This window comes from Anarhichas minor, unplaced genomic scaffold, assembly GCF_050575085.1.
Source record: "Anarhichas minor isolate MPS153535 unplaced genomic scaffold, ASM5057508v1 ptg000010l, whole genome shotgun sequence".
NCBI classification, from domain to species: Eukaryota; Metazoa; Chordata; class Actinopteri; order Perciformes; family Anarhichadidae; genus Anarhichas; species Anarhichas minor.
Window position 1 is genome coordinate 17,075,225 of NW_027466456.1, and position 17,446 is coordinate 17,092,670.

General features: G+C 42.2%; 2 protein-coding genes across 2 annotated transcripts in view; one reads left to right on the plus strand and one right to left on the minus strand.

Annotated features, from left to right (window-relative positions):
- The window catches only part of bcar3 (BCAR3 adaptor protein, NSP family member), a 52,311-nt gene extending 42,006 nt beyond the window's left edge, over positions 1-10,305 (plus strand). The window contains exons 6-18 of the mRNA XM_076087956.1: positions 1,532-1,660; positions 2,754-2,879; positions 3,273-3,389; positions 3,671-3,903; positions 4,719-4,819; positions 5,371-5,505; positions 6,029-6,112; positions 6,507-7,129; positions 7,828-7,943; positions 8,244-8,415; positions 8,637-8,748; positions 8,916-9,119; positions 9,229-10,305. Coding sequence (XP_075944071.1) covers positions 1,532-1,660; positions 2,754-2,879; positions 3,273-3,389; positions 3,671-3,903; positions 4,719-4,819; positions 5,371-5,505; positions 6,029-6,112; positions 6,507-7,129; positions 7,828-7,943; positions 8,244-8,415; positions 8,637-8,748; positions 8,916-9,119; positions 9,229-9,407 — 2,331 coding nt within the window. The 3' untranslated portion in view covers positions 9,408-10,305. The remainder of the gene's footprint in view (positions 1-1,531; positions 1,661-2,753; positions 2,880-3,272; positions 3,390-3,670; positions 3,904-4,718; positions 4,820-5,370; positions 5,506-6,028; positions 6,113-6,506; positions 7,130-7,827; positions 7,944-8,243; positions 8,416-8,636; positions 8,749-8,915; positions 9,120-9,228) is intronic.
- Positions 10,306-11,092: 787 nt separating this feature from the next.
- fnbp1l (formin binding protein 1-like) overlaps positions 11,093-17,446 on the minus strand; it is a 33,686-nt gene continuing 27,332 nt past the window's right edge. The window contains exon 15 of the mRNA XM_076088447.1: positions 11,093-17,361. Coding sequence (XP_075944562.1) covers positions 17,221-17,361 — 141 coding nt within the window. The 3' untranslated portion in view covers positions 11,093-17,220. The remainder of the gene's footprint in view (positions 17,362-17,446) is intronic.

Consider the following 17,446-nt stretch of genomic DNA (forward strand, 5'->3'; position numbering starts at 1 on the left):
TGTGTGTGTGTGTTAATGTCGGCACTCTTCTAGCTCACTGTAAGATCATTGTGCCTTGAACCTCTTCATCCATGCAGGTTTGGATCAATCAAAGTCTTCTTCAGAGAGTCTTCGAGGCTTTAAGATTCAGTTTCCTTTCAGGCACTTTTTTAAAGGTCGCTACAGTTAAGTTGCAAATATACAATATAGCGTTATAGTATCATAGAACTGTGGACCTGCACTAGAACTAGAACCATCCTCCGGTTTTACTTGGAGCTCAGCAGCTTGAGCACAACTAACTAGTTTCACCTGTCAACTCGAAGGGAAAGTTCAGGGAAGTGTTTGCGTCACTGGAGTGTGTGTGTGTGTGTGTGTGTGTGTGTGTGTGTGTGTGTGTGTGTGTGTGTGTGTGTGTGTGTGTGTGTGTGTGTGTGTGTGTGTGTGTGTGTGTGTGTGTGTGTGTGTGTGTGTTTACGCACGTCAGGTGAGGGTGTGTATGGAGGCAGGTCTGGGCAGTTGGGTGGGGTCAGGATGGAAAGCCAAGAGAGGAAAATCACAGAGGACAGAGAGAGAGAGAGATCAAGAGTGCGTGAGAGCATGTTGCCTGAAAAAAGGACTTGTGTGTGTGTTTAATTGTTGTATGTGTTTGATATGAAGTGTGTATTTGATTGAGGGAGAAAGAGGGAGCAATGCAGAGACCCAGCAGCTGTCATGTAAGTGTATGTGTGTGTTGTATGGTGCGTGGTGGTTGTGCTGACTCTGCATCCTGTCAGTTACCGGATCGTTCTGTCCTTCACTTTTCAGCTTTGCAAACTTTCTGGGCTCGCTGTCTGGATTTTACTGCCTGATCAATCACTCAATCATCTGTCATGTGTCTGAAGAAGACATTCAACTAGTCATTCTCCTGTGTTTTGGGTTATTTTCAATCAGTTTGGTTTTAAGTGTATATTGTGTGTTGTTGATTGCACAGATTGTTCCTTTGAGGCAAATTATTAATTTTGGGCGGTAAGGTAAAACCTTTAAAAGAAAAGGTCTGATGGCTTCTTCATGTCATGTTATATAAGCTGAGTTGGGCCTCATCACATATTTTTAAACTGCTGCTATGATTTGATACTGTTTACTTTTGCTTTTGAATTGTAGCACATTGGCTTTTCTCTTCTACTTTAATTTGTGTTTAAAATTAAACTTTTATTATTATTATTACTGGAAGTAGTAGTAGTTGTAGTGGCAGCAAAAGTATCAATACCAATAAATACATTTACATAGGTTATAGTGCTAAAAGAAAATACAGAAAATAATTAGCTTTAGCTTTGGCTTTAGCTTTAGCTTTGTGACTGAGGTCTGAGTGAAGAGTTGTTTAGTTTAGTTGTTGCTGCTAGACCAGAGATTCTTAACCTGGAGGTTGTAAATAGTAAGCGTATCGGAAACTTTCAGCATTAGCTATCATCAAAGCTGTGGATGGATGAATGAAGACACTGACATCTGTTTCTGTGTGTTTGTAGAAGTCAGACCCTTTTATTCGGCTCTGTTTTTGTATATTCTTTTATCGCAGTTCTCCAGAGATCAGTTCATCGTGGACTGCCCCTCAGAGAAACTCCGCAGGGAGCTGGAGGAAGAACTAAAGCTGAACTGTGAGGAGCCGAGAAGCCACGCGTGGTACCACGGAGCGATTCCCAGACAGGTAACACACACACACACACACACACACACACACACACACACACACACACACACACACACACACACACACACATAAATCTGAGTCATGAGTCCCTCCCTTCAAAAGCCGCGTTAAAAACTTGTTGAACCAGATCACCTATTATTAGGCTGCCGCACTGCACACACAGTGCTTACAGAAAGATTATAACTTAAATAGTGGCCTCGGCAGCGGGGCCTGGGTTATAACATAAGGTCAGTGCATAGAAAGCTCTCTTTCTCTATTGTGTGTGTGTGTGTGTGTGTGTGTGTGTGTGTGTGTGTGTGTGTGTGTGTGTGTGTGTGTGTGTGTGTGTGTTCCCTCTGAAAGCTACTCTGAGATGTAATCATTTTTAATAAGCTGCTTCCTTTGGCTAAACTAAACTACCATTATATTCTATACAAACACTTGCTTAATTAAAGTCTGTAACTGTGTGTGCGTGTGTGCGTGTGTGTGTGTGTGTGTGTGTGCATGAGTGAGAAAGAGAGAGAGAAACAGGAGAGGAAGTAAATAAAAAACAAAAACATTTACAGTTTATTAGTCACCTGTCAAACAAATACTTTGATAAAAAAGAAAAGTCTAAACTAATTAATTAATCTGAGGGCTGAAACTACTGTACATCCATGGGCTTAAAATGGGTCAAAGAGCACATTTCCCATATGAGCTTTAAGTTATGAAACATAAATGTAAAAATCTGATTATTTTCAAAATTCTGTAAGAGGTTGAGTCTTTAAATATCTTCTTGTCTTATGTAACCACTGAAAACCAGCCGGCACTGAGCTCATAAAGAACAGTATAACAGCCGACCATTATTCGATTTAATTAAATGTTTGCACTATAAACACACACGGTGTCCCTGCGTGTGTTTGTGTGTGTGTGTGTGTGTGTGTGTGTGTGTGTGTGTGTGTGTGTGTGTGTGTGTGTGTGTGTGTGTGTGTGTGTGTGTGTGTGTGTGTGTGTGTGCGTGCGTGCGTGCGTGCGTGCGTGCGTGCGTGCGTGCGTGCGTGCGTGCGTGCGTGCGTGCGTGCGTGCGTGCGTGCGTGTGTGTACCCATATGTAATCTTCTGTGTTGCTCCAGGTTGCAGAAAACTTGGTACAGCGTGACGGAGATTTCCTGATCCGTGATTCGCTGTCCAGTCCAGGAAGTTATGTTCTGACCTGCCAGTGGCGAAATGCTGCCCAGCACTTTAAAATCAACAAGAAGGTAAAACTACATGTACTGTTAAAGGTGTGTATTGTAATACTTTGGTACGGTGGTGAATGGTTTATGAGACCAAGTGTTTGTTTGTCTTGGCTTCACTGAAGACAGCAAACATGTTACAATGCTCTACATTCCCTCCATCATAAAGATTTCCTGCCAAGTCTGATTTGGGGATCTTCTCAGTGATAGTTTCAACTGTTCATATTATTTTAATAATAGTCATAAAATCAAAGCAAGAAGCTGAAAGCTCCAGACTGAAAACAGTGTATTAGGTTTAGATTCTGTTCTAGTATTTGCAGTTTCCTGCGGAATCATTTCACATTTAAAGTTATTTAAAGAAAAATTGAAAGTAACAGTTATGAATAACTTCATTTGTTTTAAACATTTCTCCTTCAGGTCGTGACGCTGAACGAAGCCTACTCCAGAGTCGAGTACCGGCTGGAGAGGGAAGGGTTTGACAACGTCCCTGCACTTATACGATACTATGTCGGCAACAGAAAGTCTGTCTCCCAGGTGGGTTTGGTCAAATATTTTACACATGAACTGTTTTAATAGGCTCTTTGACGCGGTTCATTTGTTGGTGGTCAGTTAGTTAGTGTGTTTTACTAATTGGAGACACATAAAGAAAGCTTTGTGTGCACTACCTTCCTCTGCTGACATTAACTAGATAACAAATGCCATCCAAAGAATTATTTGTGATTGGTAGTAATATTCCACTGTCGAAGAGAGAACGTTTGATGCAGAAAACACGTCGAGTTTACTGTAGTTTGTCTTTTTCTCTCCGTGCATTTAAGGTGGTGGGAGCCATCGTCTTCCAGCCAATCAACAGAGGGCTGCCGCTACGCTGCTTGGAGGAAAAGTACGGCCTGTCCAGCCATCACCGAGAGGCGCTCATGACGCAGGAGCGGCAGAGTCGGAAGCGCCTCAGCCTCAACATTACCAACGGACACACACAGGACAACACGCACACCGTGCAACACAGCACACACTGCCGGGACAACGGCATGAGCCGAGGCAGCCAGCTCAGGTTGGTGCTCTCCCAGAAACCCACACTGATTAACGCCGATAAGGTTCAGTCGTGTTTGTTGTTTCTAGACAATCACATATTGAGCATGTGTAATTTGTTAGACTTTACAAATACCACGTTAAAGACTGTTTCAGCTCCAAGCGACACAAGCCTGTTACTGAAAGTGGGTAGTGGGCTACAGACCAAATAACATGCTGTCTGCTACATTTGAATAATGGAGACCAACCTTTACTCAGTCACTCTCTCTCTCTATGTTTCTCTTTCTCTCACACGTTGTGAAAGACTTAAATCATTCCTTTAAATCCCTTCCTGCTTTTAACACGTAGCCTCAAGATGTTTACATTCAGCACCCAGGCAGGCGGCTGTATATATACGACATGTTCCATATGTATCTAAAGCCCTCTATAAATACAGACATGGTGTATGTTTGACTTTTCAGCCAGAAAGGAACAAGCGGTGTGTAATCTCACGAGTGCATAGAGCTTAATGTACGGAGTCCATATCTGTCTGAGTAAAGAGACAAAGAGGGAGCGAGGAAAAGACGAATATGTGGTCCAGAGTAGAACGGAACATAGAGACGGAGAATAAAGGAGGAGTATAGGGAAGGAGAAAGAAAAACAAGGGAAAGGAGGTCTACAAACTCAGAAAAACAGTGTTGTCTTTGTTTCTTCCTCATTAATACGTTACTTGTTATTCTCACCGTGTCAACGTTTTGATTCATATTTGAAATAGGTTTGATTTATTTCTCCTTTACTTGTGTTTATGTTTCAAAATGTTTATTGATATCCGTTACCCCACGTCCCCCTTTCACTCAGGTTGAAGGATCGCTGTGGCAGCCAACCAGCAAGTCTCAATCAGGTCCCAGAGAAGCGAGGCCCGCTCAAGGCGCACCAATCGGAAAGCTACCTGCCTCTCGGTGAGTGAGAGCGAGACTCTGAAGGCCTTAGTATGCTTCACATAAAGTCCCTGTCAGATTGACCGACGGCGTCGGAAAACCCTTCTCTGACGAAGGAGACCATCCATCCAAAACCATCTGACAACCTCACCCCACTTCATGCAGCGATTGGCTTCAACTAAATTTAGTTTTTTCTGTGCACAACCAAGTGAAGAGACGGATCAAAGATGTGTGCTGCTTTGAGTTATTGCAGGCAGACGTCAGTCTTTTTTTACACGCTTTTATAAGTGATTCAAAAAAGGTTTTTCCTTTCGACAGGAGCGTTTGTTAGAAAACATGCTGGAGCCGTTATTCACTTTTTGTTGTGCAAATTGTCATGAATAATTAATTTTGAGGATAAAAAGTGGTCTGTGAGATAGAATCAACTAATTTGTATCGCTCTTCTCGGTTCCACTCATCCTTTTTTCTTTCATATATTCTCATGGTTTACGCACCTTTCCCCCTTTATTCTACTCTCCTCTTTCTGTAACATCCTCTTCTTGTCCTCTCCTGTCGGCTCCTCGTCTCCTCAGGATCCAAACCGCAGCCCCAGCGGTCTCCTGATCCTCTCCTCCCGAGCCCGAACCCCAAGTCTCCGGTCTTTCGGACGGGCAGTGAGCCGGCGCTGAGCCCCTCTGTGCCACGGAGGTCTGCAGAGCTTCTGGCAGGTCAGTGGATCTGGAAGCTATAAAATCCAGCGTTACGCAAATCTGCTTGATGACAAAGCCTCTCTGCAACAGAAAGCTCAGAAATACTGCACAACCTGAAGATCACCTGTGAACCTGAATGCTGCTCAGTAACCATACCATCCACTGTAATGATAATAAAACAATAATAATAATACATTAGTGTCAGGAAGGAAAGAAGAACAGCTTTGTGGCCTCTGTTTTAAAAATGCCTGAAGCAACAGTACAACAGTCTTATCTGTAAAATCAAAAACACACACACACACACCTGTAGGTTTAGGCACTCTCCTTTGTTTCGCCCCTGCTATTGTTTGCGTGCGAATCGGAAATTAAATTGAAAGTAAATAAAAGACAGACTGTGGTGTTATATGGTTCACTGCCACAGAAAGGAGATAAGATATGTCTTTAATACAGACACAAAGGGAATCATGACATTTACTGATTCAATTTGGTTCCAAGAATAAACAGTCGGGTCTGATAAAACACATTGTTTATGTGTTTACAGGCCAGGCCATCCGGGGCTCTGACAGCCAGCTGTGTCCCAAACCGCCTCCCAAACCCAGCAAGGTGCCGACATGGAGGAGTGAAGGTAACGTTTGAAATGCATCCACATGAACATGAAATGTGAATACATTTTGACAAACAGATATTAAGATTGTGCACAAATTAATATCGATAGGGAAGTTACGCAGATATGATAGAAATCAGGAAGCATCCTCTGAACTTAAAGTCTAAATGTGAAGAAACCGTAGCACAGAGCCTCTGAGACAGTAACTGCTGCTCGTTAATGAAGGCGTTTCAATTAATGAAACATTGCTATACTAATTTTTAAAACCAGCTTATTAATTGTACTGTATCCTTCAGCCTTAAGTTATTGACTAACATTAACTTCTGAATTGCTGTGGGCGCAATTATTTAATGTATGGACTATCTAATAGATAGTAGATCTACCATATATTAATGTTCTGTCTGTTATTCCACAGCCACCAGAGGCCCTTCTGTACCTCCAGTCAAACCCCCGAAGTTCCTCCATCAGCGCCGCCTTGCAGACTCTCCCGGGTCCTCCGCTGAACTTCTTCAGGGTTCACATCCAGAAGCAGACACAGGACGAACTGATCGGCTGCAGCCGAGCCCTGCGGACCTGAGGTCTTGCAGCCCGCTGGAGTGGCAGGAGTCGAATCCCCTTAACCCCATCACAGACCTCCAAATTCAGCCTCCGCTCTGCAGCTACGTGGAGAGACTGAGGAGAGAGGGGGAGGGATGGAGAGAGGAGGAGGACGGGGAGGAGGAGGAGGAGGCGGGAGGGAGGAAAGGACTGGACAGAAGCTCCTACCATCACGCCATCGCCGCCTTAGAAAACACCAGCGAGGACGAGGAGGACGACGCAGGGAGGGAGGAGGAGGAGGAGGAGAAAGACAAGAGGAGCAGTTTTCATTGGCCGGTCGAAGAGACCGAGTCGACGTTTCAGCCGGCAGAGTTCGGATCTCGACTTCTGCCGCCGGAGAACAAACCGCTGGAGATGGTGGTTCTGAAGAGAGCGAAGGAGCTGCTGCTCAGCCACGATGACCACAGTATCGCCAGACACCTGCTGATGGCCGACTGCCAGGTACACACGCACGCATGCACACGCACACACGCACACACGCACACACACACACACACACACACACACACAGTTCAACAATTTAATTCAGAGTAATTATCGAATGGCATTTTTATCTTCTCTATAAAAGCACTGTTGCTTTTCAAGTTGAAGAACATTTTCCAGTTGAAGAATAAAGCTGCCAGTGCTCTCTAAGGGACAGACTCTATAATAATCACAGAATTAATAATTGATTAATGCTATAGATCTTATCTATTGTATTTGGTAATAATGCAGTTTATAAAGGCTGATAATCATTAATTATTGATACATTTCTTTCTAATAAACCATGAGTGTGGTGAGATGAACGGTAAACGTTGGTCTTATTAATGGATTATTGCTATCAATAAATAAACGATGAACCATTAATAAAGGCCTTTAGTCATAACATAAAAGAGTGCCTCATTAAAACCTGTTTTAGAGCAGACAGACGGAACAATTTGAAGTTGTTTACTGGTGCTGTTCCACACAGAATTAGATTTCTATCCTGCAGCTGATGCAATAAAATGATCCTCGTGTCTCAGAAAGAAAACAGCCCTGAGCCGAACATTACACCTGATCAACACACACACACACACACACACACACAGCAGATAGAAGAGAGGAAAATAAAACAACTAAATGTAATCGGTGGCCTCTTTTTGACCTTTTTCATCCTCCAGGTTGCGAGGATAGTCGGAGTGACTCCAGAGGTTAAAGGTCAGATGGGCGTGTCATCTGGTCTGGAGCTGGTGACGCTTCCCCACGGTCGACAGCTGAGGCTGGACCTGATGGAAAGGTACACAAACACACACATTTATGCTAAATATGAGGCTACAGACAGCAGGCTCTTAGCTTAGCATAAAGACTGGGAGCAAGGGGGGCTCTGTCTAATGGTTACGAGACAGAAAGACAACTGGTTTAACTGAACCAATGTGCACAAACATTGACATTTGAGGTGACAGCGATAGTGTTTCATACCTGCTCACAGTACAGACAGCCACTGAAAGATCAGATTATAGAAACCGACTGAAACAAAAACAGACATTTCATTTCTGTCAGCTGGTGTTGATAGTCCTCCGTCTCCTCCGTCTCCAAGGCACCACACCATGGCGATAGGCGTTGCCGTGGATATTCTGGGATGCACGGGCAGCGTCGACGAGCGGGCGTTGACCGTAAATCGCATCATTCTGGTGGCGCTGGAGCTGAAGGACACGGTGGGCGACCTGTTCGCTTTCACAGCCCTGATGAAAGCTCTGGACCTGCCACAGGTAACACACACACACACACACACACACACACACACACACACACACACAAAACAAACTTGATATCAAACACAGAAATATACACTTGTTTGAACCACGAATCATGAATTATCAGCATTTTAATTGTAATGTGTTCATGCAAACAGAGAGACACATGCTTGTGTCTTTCTGTTTGACGGTAGTTTGAGACACTTACAGTTGGTGTGTGTTGTTGTTCTCTGCAGATCAGCCGCTTGGAGGAAACATGGACGACTCTACGAAGGAACTACACACAGACCGCCATCGGCTACGAGAAAACTCTCAAACCTTTCTACAAGAATCTGTATGAGGGCACAGGTACTGAACACAAACATGTCTTGAGTTTCTAAAACTATCAGCATAAAGTACAAACACAGTTTATGAGTTTACTTCCCAACCAGAGAGTTAATGAACGGTGTGGAAGCAATCACTCAATCATAGATATGCTCTGACTTCTGACGTCCCTCCTCGTCCTCCTGCTGCAGCTTGCTCCCCTCCGGTGGTCTGCGTCCCCCTCCTGCTGCCCCTCCTCACTTTGATGGAGCGTCCATCAACCACACCTGAGGGGGCGGAGCTCTGGGAGACCAGCGACCAGGGCTGCGACATCATGCTGCGCCACCTGGAGGCCGCACGCGACATCGCGCACAACGCACACAGCTACACGACCAACACACAGAAGATCTTACAAGGTAAAAAAACAGAAAACGCACAAAGTTATACGCAAAGACACGCATGCGTGTAATTGTCGTTTAATAAACAGAAGATACAACATGATAGTTGTGTTCCTTCTGTCCTCAGGGTTCTCGTGCGATGAAGACCTGCTGGAGGTGTTTAAAACAGACTTTCAGCTGCGGCTGCTGTGGGGAAGCCGTGGAGCTTCGGTCAACCAATCGGATCGCTTCAACAAATTCAACCTCATCCTCACTGCGTTGTCACGGAAACTGGAGCCCCCGGCCAAAACACAGACCTTAATCTGACTTCAGTAGAACATCAGGTGGATCGGTAACGATCCGCGACGAAGGAAAGACAAAGAAACTGTAATGAGGTGGAAGGTTTATAGCGACAGAAATCAAACTTCACAGTAATCAGCTGCTCACAATCGTCCTATTTCTCCAGATTAATGCCGGTTTGGTTCCAGACTTTTTAAACCATTTAATATTTCATATATATTTTATTTCTTAAGAATAGGCATCAATGTCCATCCAGTAAAACTTGAAGTTAAAAACAATAAAAGTTTATTTAGAATGCACATTACTCACAGAGTCTCTGCACAATTCACAGATTATTACATAACATCAGACTCACAACTACGAGGCTTCACGTGTGAAAGTACACACACACACATACAGGCAGAATCTAAAACAAACAGAATGTTTATGAAAGAAGGTTGAGATGATTGTTAGGTTGTACTCCCTTATTTCCATTGCTGGGATCAGGAGATGCAGTATCTACAGGTTACTAAATTCGTCCATGTTTTGGTGACAGAAATCCTCCAAATAAATGGTGAAAAGTACCGTTCGGTCACAGCTAAACTTTAACAATGACCGTTTAAAGGGGAGTGACTGTTAGTGTGAGCACAGAGCAGACAAGAGAGGCTCGAAGGGAGACGTTGGTCATGAAATTGTGCTTTTTCCTGAACAGGCACGTGTTTTATTTTGACTCTGACATTCCAGTTAATGGAGAACAAAGTTCTACGTTGAGACTAAAAGAGAAAATCAAATTAGCTGTACATCTTGTGACGAGAACATTACAAATAAAATGTAAGGATGTACCCTTAAAGGCGTGAATGTACTATGTATTTAATCCTGGTAATTCAGCGTTCTAATACAAACCACAGCAATAGTTTTATAAACTAAGGAAGGAAATTTACCTTCAAAGTCGACGTCTCTGTTTATTATCTGGATATGTATATATATATATATATATATATATATAGTGTATTTAAGAGTTCAAATTAGATTGCTGGCTGCATTTATCTCTTTCTGACCTTTGATACAAAAGAAATAGTTTATATATATATATATATATATATATATATATACAGTGACATATATTATTTTAATATTAATAGCAAGGTTTTTTCCCCCCAAATCATCAGATCACAAAGACACACTCCAGTAAACAGTATTTACAGACAGTAGGAGCAGAACGTCTGATTTGTAGCAGCAGAGCTTCCTGTACGTGTGTAAATGTAGCTCCAGGATATTTTTGTTTCTGCATAAACGTGAATGAAATGACAAGTTGGTTAACACGTGAGACTAAAGTTGTACATATTTGAAACATTAGCATGTTAATAATAGACTGTACATATTTTCTGTAGATGACTGACTGAAAAAAAATAGAAGTTGATGATTCTAATGTTTTTATTATTCTGAACTACTGTGGTGAGAATTAATAAATACGGTGTACGATGTGCCGAGCTCTAATGGCTTTAAATGATTTCACATCTTAGTTTGACGACATGTTTGAAGGCTTTGTGTTTATTAATAACTAATGCAGTAGACATAGTATTTTATTTCTGCCAGATGTTGACCGTATTTTTAAGTTATGTTATCCTTGATTTCACATAAAGTATTAAAGTAAAGGTCTCTAACAGGTCCCATCTGGCAGTCAGGAGTAACATCTGCTTCCTGCACCGATCAAATGTCACAGAAAACAAATCCACTTTTCAATGCCGTTTATTATTATTAGACAATATCGTGGAAGAAGAGAGAAAAAAAAACACCTTTTGCTCACAAAGTGTCTGACATTTAAAGTAAAAAAAAAAAGAAAGATGTGCACAATATGGAAAGAGAAGTACTGCCATTGGTTATTACAACATATACAACATGGTAAAAACACATTTACATGGATGTCAATATCCTGCAGAATCACCTTGTACCTGCCGCTGTTTTCATTCACTGTGATTGGATGTCGATGCCGAGTTGAACAGTACGTAACCCGTGCGTTTCCACAGGACACACATGAGGAGTTTAAAAACAAGAGGAATGTAGCAGAAGACGTCAGGGGTTGTTTTCTGGGTGGTGAGCGGCACCACGCTCACAGTAGCTTGGTGGGTTTCAGTAAAGAACCGTTACAATTGTACAAGAACCTCATCTTCAACATCTCGAAGCTGCTTTAGTATTGTGTTTTTGCATAATATTTAGAAATACAGCACAGGGGCTATTATAATACTTAGCCAACAGTTTTTATATGTATATTAATGGTAAAAAGTAGAACTGTTCATGGGACTGTTGGCGAATTTGGTCATTGTAAAGCTGCTGCTTACTCCTGACATTATGTATTCTTTGATTAAAGGGATAGTACACTCCAAACGTGTCTCATGAGCCAACCTAAAGAAGGACACCTGGGAAAATAATTACACATTTGGAGTGTACGGTCTGTTTAAGAGTTGCAAGAATCTTCACAGCAACATCAACACTAATTCAGCAGGACAGAGGTCCCTGTCTTCACATCAGAGGATCCTCATCTCCACCACGGACACGTGTTGTATGTCTGAGTGCACATTTAGAACTACAAGCAAGGTTCTGGTTTTAGTGCTGGAACTGGTGCCATTTGCTTTTCTTTTTTCTATTAGTCATCTAGCAAAAACAATCTCAACAATCTCAAATAAGCTGCCTTTATCCGTTTTATAACAATATGAATTGAATATGTTTTGGACTTTATGTTGAACAAAACCAACACTGGAAGACATCGCCTTGGGCTGTTAAAATCTTTGATAGGCATCATCTGCTATTTCATTTTACATTGTATAGACCAAACAATTAAAAATAACAAGACAAGAATGAAAAACAATTAGTTGCAGCCCTAATTGCTTTAAAAACACAAACTGGACTGAACAGTTTGATTGTATTAACACTCGAACAAAAAAATCTAATCTAACACTTAACTGCACACATCTCAGTTTAGTTCTCAAAAAAATCATGTTTTAATTAGATTTTAGGAATCACAAGCAGGCTAGCAGCTGCAGCTAACCATGCAACCAGATGTGTAGAAAAGACAGAAGGCAGCAACACCACTCTGTCTGTACTGTACCGGTTAGCTTAGCTTAGCATAACAACTGGAAACAGGCTCCTTTGTTTAATCCGTACAACATGTGAAAAAAGGCAAATTTCTCACAATGTTTAATTATTTGTCCGATGCAAAACGATCACAGGTCGGAGAGCAAAATGTGGAGACGCGTGACCATAGTTCAAGTAACAACACCGACGGAATCATTCTGTACATTTCACAGCTTCATCGAAGAAACACAGACTACAAGTGTTTAGATCTACGAGCAGCGAATCATTGGTGGCATTCTTGTCTTAAATAGCATCAAAAGGAAGTCAAACTTTACTTCAGGTGTGCAGTTTTGTTAGTCTCTTGAAAAAAAAAATACAGTGAAGGGTTAAAAAAAAAAAAAAAAAGACGACCACCAAGAGAGACCAATGTTCAAAGAATCTAGAAAAATCATGCATAACAGAAGTTGGTCATTGCTCGCCAAGAGTTACAAAAGGAGTATAAAAACCATCAGGGAGAGAAAGAGTTCTCGCTGCTACACAGTGGTCATTCATAAAGTTCACACCTCAACACTGAGCCTCATTCATCTGTTCACTCTCTAACGCGCTCATTTCATCAGATTCAAACGCTGTGGTACTTTCAGGACAAAGTGCATCAGTTCAGTTCAAACCGTGTTGTCTCTCGTGAAGAGTGTCAATCAAACAAACCTAAAAACAATCAGCATGGAAACACATTCAGCATGACATTAAAAGATGTTAATATGTACAAATCATTCAACGGTAGAAACCAACGTCACGCATGTACACACGTTTACATATTAGTGGGTATGGAGAGCCAAACAGGCCCGTTTTGACTTCCGTAAACATGCATACATGTTGATGATACACGTGTGTCGTCACATTCACAAAAAACTAATTGAAGAAAAAAAACGGGGTTTTTTTTAAATGGAGATGCACTTGAGAGTCCCCAAGGAGGAGAGGCTGAGCCCAGGTGGCTGATGGGAGATGTAGTCAGGCAGAAGGGCAGACATCCTGTGTGGAATAATCCCTCCACAGTAAAACAACAAGGGGTTTTAAGGCAGAGTCTGACTCCAAAGACACCGGAGCTCCTCCTCGTGTTTTGGTGTGATTTAAAAGCGGCGCAGTCCGGCTCGAGCGGAGCTGTGCTTTGGTGAGGGAAGGCTCCCACCTGCTGGTCAACTGGTGGTGTTACAACTCGGGTAGAAAAGAGAGGAAATGTGGGTAAAAAAGAAAGAAAGAGAGGGGTAGAGGGGTCCTGTATTCACCTGATAGTCCTTCTGTCTGTCTCATGAGTAACTCTTGAGTAACAATAAACGCACAAACATAAATCATACTCATGCTTCCATTAAAATACGAGGATGACGCAGCATTCAACACACGACCCAGCCAATGCGCACGCACACACACACACACACACGTAAAGTTGCAGTTAAAGGCACAGATAAAAACGCCCGATCATGTTTGGGACACATGCGACTGTATGAGGGTGAAGGCAGGCATGAGGAGCAGAGTGGCTCAGGCAGGCAGGCAGACATCACCAACAGAGCACAGATGATGATGATGATGACATTAATGAGTGCAGCACTGACATCGTTAGTGGCAGCAAATAATAATGTAAGGCAAAAAAATCAATTGAGAATATTGAAACGTTCTATCTTGAGTTTGAGGGTTCATTCTTAATGTTGGAAATAGCTGTTTGACTTTAAAAAAAATAGCTCATCACAAAAGTGACCTACTTTGGTGTTTCCAAAGCTTTTAGATACATCTCATAGTCTTCCTCGGCAGATGGGTAAGCTCAGTTGCAATGTCATCTTTTGTGATGAGAAGTTTTTTGGGGGGTCAAAATGCTAATTTATGGTTTGTGGAGTCTATTGATTTGAGAGAAAAATGACAAACATGCTAGCAAAAGAAGCTTTCCCTCCAAAACTTTGACAGCTTCTACAGAAGAGACTCATTTCATTTATGAAAAAGGAAAGCTATCCTGATAAAGCACGAAGCAGACAATGAATGTGTGAGGCGGGAAGATGCTTCTGTTCTTATTTAAACGATAAATCCACAGAGGACAAGTACCATTAGCCACGCCCCAATTAGTGAGGTCACAGCAGGTGCTGTCATAAGTAAAAACAAGGCAATACATACGTTAATGTTTGAGCCCACACAGAGCAGAACACCAGCAGCCCGTCCCCCTGATGTGAATGGATTTGCCCCCAAACGTGTGTAGCCGTCACAGAAGCTCCATCGTTTAAGACCCTTAAAGACCAGGAAGCAGCACGTTGCAGCATGTGTTGTATTTCAACTAAATGTCAAGCTTTTACAGCTTGAAGAAAAAGTTTAGAAACTCTTGCAGGTCAGGGAGGGACTTCTCTAATGGAAACGATACTAGCGCCTCTTCTTTGGATTAATCTACTCTTCTACTTACGACCCTCCCTTCTTCCTCTATTAACACAGAAAGCTTTGCCGATTATTGACATGTGAGCATGCAGACATGCAAACCTGCCTCCACTTTATCTCTCTTTCCCTCACTGCCTCTCTCTCTTGCCCCTCATTACTCTCTACCACCACCACCACTAATCAGCAATCAGCGCGAGCCCTCCACCAGCCAATCAAATCGCCCGGCCACCCTGCAGCCCTCAGGAACCTGCAGTCACATGGAGGAGAGAGGGAGTTACTACGAGACACACACGGTGCTGCAGTCATCTCTCTCACACAGACACACACACACATAAGTGAGCTTTAAGGAGGAGGTTTGAGTGTTTTAACAGAATAAACTTGAACAAAACCGTTTATTTGGGGAGACTGTCAATGTCCTGTTTTGTTTTTAAAGGGTAGTCTTCTGATTTCCCGTCAGAGTCGGGTCAATTCATAGGAAACTGAATAAAAAGATAGACGAGAGGAAGAGGAGAAGATGAGGTAATACATGGATAGAAGGAGGGAGGTGAGGGGATAGAAGGAAAGGAAAGAAGGAAATGACTGAAAAGGAAGGTCAGGGAGGAAGACGGGAAGGATCGATGAACTATTTGGCAGCCTCCCCTTTAAACACATTTGACCAGTTATTGTGTAAGAAGTGATTATGTGATGACATGATGAGAAGTTGGGTGCCAGGATTCTGCACCCTTGTTTGTCCTACAAGGTGTTGGCTGCAATAATAACCCTTTAAAACAGGACTATGTTGAGCTGAGGATTACACCATCATGGATACTAATGAGTAACGGTCAGAGTGGTTTTTAATCAGCGACTCAAACAATGACCAAGAACAGGCGGCTTATGAGCGCACGATAACATGAAATACATGATCTGTAAGAGACAATTATAAGAGTTATTGTTACAGCTTCTTATAACTGAAGTGGAACCATTGTCTCACTGCACACTTCCTTACTTTAATCTCTTAGCTGGAGGTTTCTAAATGTCTGAAATATATTCGGATTGTTTACCATAAAAAACAAAACCAACAATGAATTGATCCTACTAACGAGTATTATCTGTGTATATCTGTGTGGGAGCCTGAGGGGATCACCAGATAACTAAAGGGATAAGAAAGGAAACTTATTCAGGCTTTACTGGACACTTCTCTTCCTCCTCAGGCATCTAATGCCTTCAATAAAACAGTCTCATCGTGTCCACGCAAAGGACATAACCTGCCTAACAACATGAAACAAACAGATTAGCTCTTCAGCGGTTTAAATGTCTATCAATTATCTTGTAATGTGATTTCTCTTCTATTTGTACCTATTGTATACTGATGACTTTCTCCACAGTGAGAAAACACACATTCATATGATAGCAAAATCAATTTAAAAACTTTTATTTCCATATTTTGCCATTGCAATATACAGTAAAGAGTTCAGCAGTCGTTAGAGAAGTTTTCTGCTGTAGTGAGTGTTGAGACATTTTTAAAAATGAAACTATTTGTGAATAAATAAAGATTTGCGTCTGCAGTAGGAACCAATGGGCTTGGGGCTGAGAGCCGCAGACGGGGTAGGAAACGTAACACATTGCTGGTTTTGGTCTTTAAGTGGGATTTGTTGGCAATAATTAAAAAGAAAGAATAACGGCAGCCTCGTCCGTTAAAACTTCCAGTTCTGCTCTGACAGGACACACAACATCATGAAGACTAAATCAGCCAAACAAACGGCATGATACAACAACACCGAGGCTGATACCAGACAAACCTCTGTCACTATAATTCACCCTTTAGTGTGATGTCACAGGTAACACACACACACACACACGCACACACAGCAATCAGACCGAAATAAAAACAGATACAATCAGAGCATGAATCTTAAAATCCGTTTTAAATCTCTCCAGTTTAAAAAAAGAAACATAGAAAATAATTAAAAATAAATTGTTTCTAATATATTACATAAAACTTAAACACTTTGATCGATAAGAAGTAGTGTAGCCTCGACAAGAGGCTCAAAACAGCAGTGTGGACATCTTTAACACACACACACACACACACACACACAGAGAAATGCCTCATGTACAACTTACAAATCCCTCAAAACACCATCAAATAATGTTTGTCTCTGTGCTCAGACACTCACCTCTGGAACATCAGTGCAACAGATATGAAGAGGACGAATGATTACAGGGTTAGAGGGATATAGAGAGACGGGATGGAAATCAGAAAACAGATGAATGTCCATGCAGGTGTCGAGATGCTGTTGGTTTTTTTTTTTTCCTTTTGTAGTGTTATTTGGAGGAAGAGAAAGCAGGGAGGATGGCGAGGACGACAGACAGGATGAGAGGACAGACCACAGTGTTAGCTTCAGATGTAGGTGACGGCACCTTTGCTGTTTCTCTCCATGGTGATCTCTACGTAGGAAGTGGGCACGTAGCCCTCCTCTCCGCCCTGCTTCCTCGCCCTCGTCCAGCCGTCCCCTTTGTCCTCCTCGATGATGTACAACACCTGCAGTGGAAGATGAACAGGTTGTTTTTAAGTGAACGTAATGAGTGTCTGGATAACTGGTTATTAAAAAGGTACCAAACGAGCG